The 8,953-nt window shown below is 38.5% G+C and overlaps 1 protein-coding gene across 2 annotated transcripts in view; it reads right to left on the bottom strand.

Moving 5' to 3' along the window:
- Nucleotides 1-1,184: 1,184 nt before the first annotated feature.
- The window catches only part of EEF1E1 (eukaryotic translation elongation factor 1 epsilon 1), a 30,731-nt gene continuing 22,962 nt past the window's right edge, over nucleotides 1,185-8,953 (bottom strand). The window contains exon 4 of one of the 2 annotated variants that reach the window (XM_077810660.1): nucleotides 1,185-1,876. In XM_077810660.1, coding sequence (XP_077666786.1) covers nucleotides 1,736-1,876 — 141 coding nt within the window. In that variant the 3' untranslated portion in view covers nucleotides 1,185-1,735. The remainder of the gene's footprint in view (nucleotides 1,877-8,953) is intronic. The other variant, XM_077810661.1, reaches the window with a different exon arrangement.

Raw genomic sequence — 8,953 nt, 5'->3', positions numbered from 1 at the left:
TCACACTTGATAACAGATTGGTGACATCTAAGTACAGAACGCTCAACCAATTTCAGGTTTGCGCCCTGCTTCTTAACAGTCTTAACAGGTTGGTACTCATGCTCCTGAGCCACTACAGGATAGCATGGGACCAGAGTATCCCTCTAGTTTTATCCTGAGCCCAGCATTGCTCCCGTATTAACCAAGCCATAATTATTTCAAAACTCAAAAACTGCACTCCATGAGACAGTACCGAGAGGGAGAGTGAGCGAGTGTGTGTGTGTGTAGTTTGAAAGTATTTTTCTATCTAGCATAATTTTAAGAGATTCCATATAAAAAGCTATATTAAAAACATACGTTACAAAATGAAGGAGCACTAAAGTTAAGAAATGCTAGTATTAGTGTTTCCACATAATGCAGGATATGCATTCCACAACTTCCACATAAAGGATATGCATTCTGGTCCAGATTCAGTCAGAACTGTAGAAACTAAATTATACAAACTAAACAATTGTTTCAGTACCTATTTATAGAAAAAAAGGACAATTGCCTGAAAGTATGCAGAAGGTAATGTTAGGCAATTAAATTATGCAACTCAGTGCATTAATAGTGCTAGGTATTTCCATTTTAGATCACTAATTTCCAAAGACTTGGAAGAGCCACATATTCACTACCCCAAACTATTCAATAGCAGTTCAAATCAAAAAGATTTTAATCCTACTTAAAAAAAAAAACCACGCAGAACATTTTTTTCCCTCTCCATTTTTTTAACCCACAGAAATTAAATCAATGCGAATCAAAAAATGACTTTAGTAAAGTACCCCATTATTGCCTTAGGAAAGTTGAATACATTTTTAAAAATCATGTTTTTAGAGTTTTCAAACTTGCATTTCGTTTTGGATGGAAATGTGCAAACATTCTGAAAAAATGTACAGGGTTGCTTACGCAGATTTTACACTTCTGTAACTTTTTCAAATGAAAATTGTCAGGATTCATTTTTGGGAAATAATGTCAAACTTAACATGAAAACCAAAAATTAGCTATTGCTTCTACCTGGTTAGAGTCTAAATTCCTTTGTAGCCCAAGTCACAATAACCAATGCAAGTGATTTTTTTAAAAAGCTTATTTGAGTTCAGTTATTTTAACTTTTAATTTTCTACCAACGAATATTTTAAGAAATAAAAATATCACAACCAAATTAAGACTAGACTTTTAAAATAAATTTATTACATAAATATTGTTTGCAACTGACACATTTATCTGTTCCCTTTTTCACATCCTTGGCACACAATATAGCTCTTACCATAATATTTACAAAACAGGTGTAAACATCCATGGAAAATAAAATGAAAATAATGAAGTGCTAAGTATGTAAAAGGTCAATAAATAGCAAAATATTGAAGGACAAGTTGTTCATTTGTCTGATATTAAAGATTCAGCTATTACATGGGTAAAAAAATAGTCCCCTTAAAAAAAAAAAAAAAAAAAAGGTTAAAACTTGATTCTTGATTCCCATTTTCCACTATTGTTGCATTTTAACAAATAAACTATACTATTCTTTTACGAAGTCCAAATCTTAAATGATAGTTACTCAACGCAATTTCATTACTTTAGGCATCAGCTGTTCTGGTTCACATAAGGAAGGTTATACATCTATGCTTACAAGTTAGTGATTTTGAAATATGCAGTTTTGAAATCCAGACATTTCCCATTTTTTCAGTTCCCAATCACCCTTCCAATATGGCACTGAAGACCCCTAATGGGCATTAGTATAGAGTCTGTTCTTCATGAAGACGACATTAGACAGATGTTGCCTGATACCTGGATAATGTTGAATGTGATTAAACCAGCGAGACACATTAAGGTATTTCTCCTTCTCTTGCACTGTAAGCTCAGCCTAAACAAGGGAAGAAATAAAAGATGTTAAATAATCATATCCCTATTAACGCAGAAACATAAATTACAGGAATAAAAAATAGTTTTATAAAGTCAGTTCTTAAATAGGATGAAAAATTATGACAGTCTAGCAGTGCTGTACATTGATTTTATATTTTTTGGTTGGGGACTTTTAAAACCATATGTTAACTTTATGGAAATCTGAAGATTTTCAACTATAATTTGCATAATTCAACATAAAACAGAACTGGAGGCTCAACTGTACGGGATTAAAGGAGAGTTTACAAAGCATACAGGCCTGGTTCTTGTTCCAGTACCTCTAGGAAAGTGAAGAAAGGCTGGAATTTAGCATGTTTAGCAAGAGATTACTGTATAGTATCCTTAGGAAAAGTTCTGAAAGACATACAAGTAATCCTCACTGTTGAGCTCTTGTCTAGGAAGCTGTCTGTTGAACGGCAGTCTTGCATCTCAGGCCAATGCCTAGTTTACATTTTTAAAAAGCAGTACTGAAGAGACGGATGGACTGTTTCCAAGCATATTCAAGACAGAAAGCAATTAAAGGTATGCTTCTAATTTTTTTTTTTTTTTTTTTTTACCGTTTGATCTAAGAGTGTCAGCAATAGTTGCTGGGTGTATTTCAACAATGCTGGAAAAATGCATAAATGCAACAATAATTTATTTTCTTTAGATGTACTCAGATTACTAGTATCTAGGACAAGTGGCATCATTCAAATCACGACAACCAAAGGCTATAGATTGAGGATCTGTCCACATTAGAAATATAACCATGAATTAGTAGGGTTGTCTGCCATGGTTAGAGGAGTGAATATGTAGCAATCTGCACCCTGGCACTAGCACCTAGTGCAGTTGTGATGAAGCAGCACAGAACAATGTCCTGGGGAGAGAGTTAGCAAGTAAGAGGGAGCTCAGAATCCACGTGACGGGTAGAGCCCAGCGCAGACACAAAGTTATATCTGCGGGTAGAAACTGGTATCCACTGAATCGCAGGGCTCTCTCGGGAACCGCAGTGGTGAAAGCAGCAGAACATGGGGCTGCCACTCCCAGGACTCAGCGCCCCATGCCGGCAGCTCCTTTTGCGAGGCTGTACAACCCCCAGCCCCATCCTCTGACGCAGCTGTACAGACTCCAGACAGGAGACGCAGTTATGCAGACAGCTGTGGGGAAGGGATGGGGCGGTACAGCCACATGGGAGGAACTGCCAGCGCGGGCCCCTGGGAGTGGCAGCTGCACGTTCTGCTCCTTTCACCGCTGCGTTTCCCAGAAGAGCCCTTCAGTTCAGTGATTACCGATTTGCATCCATGGATATAAATTTGTATCCATGCACGGCTCTACTGACAGGCAACTGGGAAAAAGCTATTGGAGGAGGAGAAGAATGGAGATATGAGCTAGCGGATGAACTGAAGCCCAGGTAGGAGGGGAGGTGATAAAATAAAAGAAGAACAGGAGAATAAAAGTAAGGGATTGGAAAGTGAGAAGGAAAACTGGGAAGTTTTCATGTCAGAACCAGGGGAAAAAAGGATCTGGGTATGTGAGCAGGCAGACACTGTTAGAGAAAGGGAAGTAGAAGGAAATACTCTCTCTGGTACATCTGCAGATTTTATCAAGGGGAAAAAAAACTGAAAGGAAATATAATTGGTGGGGGAAAAAAAGATCAAAAAGCTGTGTTTGATTAAAACAGATCCTGAAAACAGTAAACAAGAAGCCCACCCACAAAAGATCTAAAGCAGGGGTTTCAAACTCCTAGCCCACGGGACATCTGCGGCCAGCGAGCCTCCCCAGTGTGGCCCACAGGACTCCAGCAGTTTTCGGGCTGGGTCTCTCCCTTGGCCCCTCCTGGGCGCTCCTCCCCCAGGGGCCCCGGCAGCGCAACAGAGCAGAGCGGCGTCTGCCTGCTCACTCCAGTGGCTGCCAGCCCCTCCCTGCAGTCCCGGGGCAGGGCTGTGCCTCCGTACGCTGCCCCCACCGCCAATGTGAGGCTGCGGGGGTGGTGCCTGTGGGCAACAGCGCATGGAGGCCCCCCAGCCCACCCCGCCTTGGAACTGCAGGTAAGCACCGCACCCCCCTACCCCAGCCCAGAGCCTGCACCCCCTCCCCCTTCCCACACACCCCTCCTGCAGCCCGCACCCCAGACCTCCTCCCCCACCCAAACTCCCTCCCAGAGCCCAACCTCTCACCCCTACTCCCTCCCAGAGCCTGCACCCCAATCCCCTACTCCAGATGACCTCCTCCACCCAAACTCCCTCCCAGAGCCTTAGGCAGAGGGGGCAGAGTTTTGGGGGGCGGGTTCTGGGCAGCATGAGTGACATTATTGGCCCGCTGGGAGGATTTGAGGTCTGGCATTGGCCCTAAGGTAAACTGAGTTTGAACCCCCTGATCTAAAGTATATGAACAGAGCGAATGACTGTTTGAAAATCTATTGAAGGAATACAGTTCAAAGGTGCCTAATGGACAAGTGAGGGTCACTAGGGCCTGCTTGTGGATAAACTCAGTGAAAACAGGTACAGCCACAGGAACATCAAATCTAAGGAACACTTCAAGTCAAAAAGAAGCAAAGAACAGGACTGCAAGAGTGGAGCTGGACTTACCACCACGGAAAGGAGAAATTGATTCTTCTCTGAAGTGACACAGTATATTGCTCTCTTGTTCTTAACAACAATGCATTTGGTACTAACTGCACAGTATGTACAAGCTCACAAAGGTTAATGAGTTGGTAACCTATAGTTTATTATTATAAGTAGCAAGTCATTAGTAAAGTTCTATATTATTTTTGCTCCTGGTAAAATTTTTGGGGTTTCCCTTATAAAGGTCTAAAGATTTAAGATTATCCCTTTTGTCTTGGTTTGCGCTTCTGCCACGCCTTACAATTAGGATAACTTGCCTAGCCAGGTCACCACATATGTTCTACATTTTTAAAGAGTTTTCAAGTTTTAAAGACCTTAGGGTTATTGGAAGAATCTAGTTGTGAACGTAAATTAACTGGCCATGGGAAGATGAAACTAGAAGGAGCTTCCAGGGGGTAAATAGCCATTATGCTGACTTTATATCCTCCCTCCTTGGTGCTCGTGTAGTAGTTGTGAACATGATTTATTTACGATCAGCCCATCAGTAACCATCTTAATAACCAGCTTTAAAAGCTGCCTCAATGTATGTCTGAAGACTGGAATAGACACACAGCCAATCCAGAAGAAGGACTAGAGAGGTGAGCTTTACTCCACTTTTGCATTCGTTTACATTGCAAAATTCTTGGTTGCAGTCAAGAAATTGGCCCAAGATTCTCAATGAAATCTAATTACCACTACATTTTCTTTGAAGTCAAAGGCATGGGAGACGCACTGAAATTCTGACTGTACTGCTGGTTCTTCACGGTCTATTCTCCTTTCAGCAGGATTAGGATTTCACTACAATCATCCCACTACTATGTTGGGTTTTTTTATTTTTAATTATCCTTCCTAGATCCTCCATTGTCAGCCTAATTTCCAACATGCTTTACAAATGCTCTGTTCCCTCTCCACATCCTTCCATATTAACTGACCTAGTAGTGAGGGACTCAAAAATTGATTAAGCCCAGAAAGGTAGACAGCAATCTACTATGAAGGGACCAAAGATGATCTTCAGTTGAACCTGCCATATCAGACTACATATGCAGGTGCAGATAGAAGCTTGTTTTCTTCTTCCAATCTATGGATAAAAATTAGGTGTGCGAGAATGACATCTATTCATTCTAAAAATCTTTAAAAATATAGTGACCAGAATAATCAGTTCAATTCACTAACTACACATAATGTTTCCTTTGTTTATGGAGTTTTAAAACCACAACATATTGTGATAAACTTTTTTCAACCTGTGTCCAGCAAATTTATGGTAGTTTATTTAACACAAAAATTAAAGTGTTTTTGTGCATTTTCAATTGAATTTCCATCCAAAAAGCACTTTATACAAATCAAAAGTAACAAATTAGTCATCTCGTAAATAAAGAACGTTTCATTCACCATTTTCTAACATAATAGAAAATTGAAAATTAAGTATGTGAATAAATGTAGATTAAGCTATATAACTGCTAACAAATGTTTATTGAGCTAGTGTATCCTCCTGGTTAGCAAACAAAAAGACAATTTTAGTATGAAGGCCATACTTTAATTGCAAAACAACATGTTTTAATGGTTACCAACCAATAAAAAAAAAATAAAAAAAAATAATATCAACCTCTCTCAAGAAGATAACTAAAAAATATAATTAAAGTTGATGATTTAAATCAATCCATGCTGGTCAGAGCAAATGTGAGTATTGTGCTAGAAGAATGTTCCAGCGGGATATTACTGTATCCAAAGATATGCCCTCACAGCATCTGAAGACTGATTGTTCCAAGTTTAGTTTGGAGCTGGAAGCCAACAGAAGATATGTCAGCTCCAACTTGCTGGATAATAGGAGCAAAGAGGGAAAAAGATGGAATAATTCTGAATATTTTCAGTAGCTAGAGTCTCAAGCTGAGCTTCATCTTGTAATAGTCAACTTTTGGGACTGCAAGAGTTGGCTGTAACAGGCATAGAACTGGAGTAAGAGATGCAAAGATAAGAGGGCATGGCGATAATAAGATTGAATGGGGTGGGATAGGAGTGGGGAAGAAGAGTAGAAAAAAAGAGAACATTTCCTCTTCATAATATTGATTTTGCAGAGCTGCCTTTGCTGAATTATTGTAACTAAACTGAGCCAAGCACATCTAAGAGCCCAATAGTCCTTTCAGCAGCTTGAAAACAAGTAGATTTTGCAGCATCACTTACAGCAGACACCACACATCCCTAGATAAAGGAACTCACGTGCCAGAATGCAGACACTATATTTCTGCAAAAAATTCAGAAATTCAAACTATAATCTCCTTTTCTGGTCCATTCCACTTTTGTTGAAACTTAATTAGCAAGCTTGCCTCCTACTGGTGCAGAAAGGTGAAGTCATATTTCTACCCTCTGCATACTGCAACTGACATCACTGATAGAAGTACACAAACACTTAAATCAGAACCCATTTTTTCTGTTGCACTAGAAACACAATTAAATCAGCATTATCCAAGTAGAAAGGAACAAAATTGGTAGGAGAAAAATTTCAGCTTTTTAGAGACCTGACAAACCAAAAAGTGAAAGCTATTAAAAGCAGCATAGAATAGTCTTTTAATTAAAATACCCTGTAAAACTGCCTGAAGTTCCCATATATTGGGCACTCAATGACATGCATAGAAAAGACACCTCAGATCACATATAAAAATGTCCTAAATATTTACTGTAGTTTGACACTGGTACCCAATATAAAGCAGCAGCGCAATTTACAAAGCAATGAAGAGTATGGCAAGAGCAATGTGTATACCCTGAGGCCTTACAAAATTCAGTATTTAAAACATAAAACATGCTAAAAATACTAGAACATTCTGGAGCAAACTATGGTATTTTAGTAGCAGCACTGCAGTTAAATAGGTCCTTTTTTTGGTAAAAACCTATTTTTAATGGGGAAGACACTGGGCCATAAAATATGGAATTACACTGAAATTTAGCAGACAAAGGGCCCAAGATTCCTCTCACACTAGTAACTCCCAGACTTCAATAGTTATTTCTGATTTACAAAAGTGAAAAAGCAGAAGGATTCGTTCTACTAGGGGCTGTTTAGCAGAGTGAAAAAACAGAGGGCAAAAATATCTATTCTGAAAACAAAACCTCTCGGGGAAAACAAAAGGGCACGATATTTTTTCTTATTTACATAATGTACTCTGCTGGTGCAGTATATTAAAAAAGCACTTTGTAGCATGCTCTAGTTTTTACTCAGATTGTAACTTTTAGGTTAATTGTTTAGAGATCATCTCCATGGCATTTTTACAACATTTTGTTATAGATGGATATTTTCTGTTCTTCCTCATTAAATTAGATAATTCCCCCAAGTTAAGAAAAGCTGCTGTTCTGCTATTAAAATAATTATCTGCTATTAAAGCAATTTTAATAGCAAACAAACAGCCACTTAATTTAAGGATTTTTTTAAAGGAGGAAAATCTTTGATATTTCTATGCAGAGGTGATGAAGGCTCACCAAAGTAGTCATCATACAATGAGTCTAGAACGGAGTTTCTAAAAGGACTATACATTGCATTCTTCAAAAGGTATATAATTTCCAATGGCACAGTGGTTACAAAGTCTCACCATCTAAATTCTGTGGGCAAGAGTCTCATCAAGTTGTTTAATGTACCAAACCCATGAGAACAAGGGTATCATGAGAGCTCAAACACTTGTACAAATTGAAAAGTGCTTAGAAAAAACATGGAGGGAAGGGAAGGGCAGGAGGGGAGAAACAGTAATAGCGACTGGATAGTATCTCACTGGGATGACTTGATAAGACACCTGACAAATTTAGCAATACTTTGATTAAAAAAAATGTGATATCGACTTCAAGTCAGATCCTGCGGCAAAGTCAGCAAGACTGTGCTTCATAGAGAGCCACTACATGCAATAGTAAGGATTTATAGGCTCTGACCCCTAGCTTTAAATAGTATTAGTTATAAGAGACTACAGAAGTAAAGGAAAAATGGTAACTCTTTGTTATGGGTGCTTTATCTCTTTTTCTATTTTAATTAAAAAAGTCAGAGTCATCATGGGCAAAAGCCATGGCGATCAGTAAAACATCCCAAGAATCATTAACATTGTTTTGTACCCACAAATAACATTTATTTCCCATTTTGTGTAAATAGATGTTAAAGAGTATTAACAAATAATTTCAGCTCAGTATTAAGACAACATGGAAGTTTATTAATGGACATTAACCAAAATATTACTGGACTAGGAACATAATGCTGCTGGATAAGTAGTTCAAATATTAGTGAACTTGAATTGGGAACTGATTTTTCCTTTTCATACTAAGTTTTTCAGCCAGTTTTAAGTTGGGAACCTGTGTGAGCAGAAGGCCACCTTCCCAGGTTATTAGATAGAATTCATATTAGAATAATTTATTTATTTGATCTTAACTTGTTTATTTGATATGAACTTGATAGTCTGATTGAAGCTTTTATAGTTTTATTTTTGGTTAGA

Source organism: Eretmochelys imbricata, chromosome 2 (assembly GCF_965152235.1).
Source record: "Eretmochelys imbricata isolate rEreImb1 chromosome 2, rEreImb1.hap1, whole genome shotgun sequence".
Taxonomy (NCBI): Eukaryota; Metazoa; Chordata; order Testudines; family Cheloniidae; genus Eretmochelys; species Eretmochelys imbricata.
The sequence above is the reverse complement of the archived record's forward strand: the minus strand, read 5'-3'. Positions and strand labels throughout refer to the sequence as shown.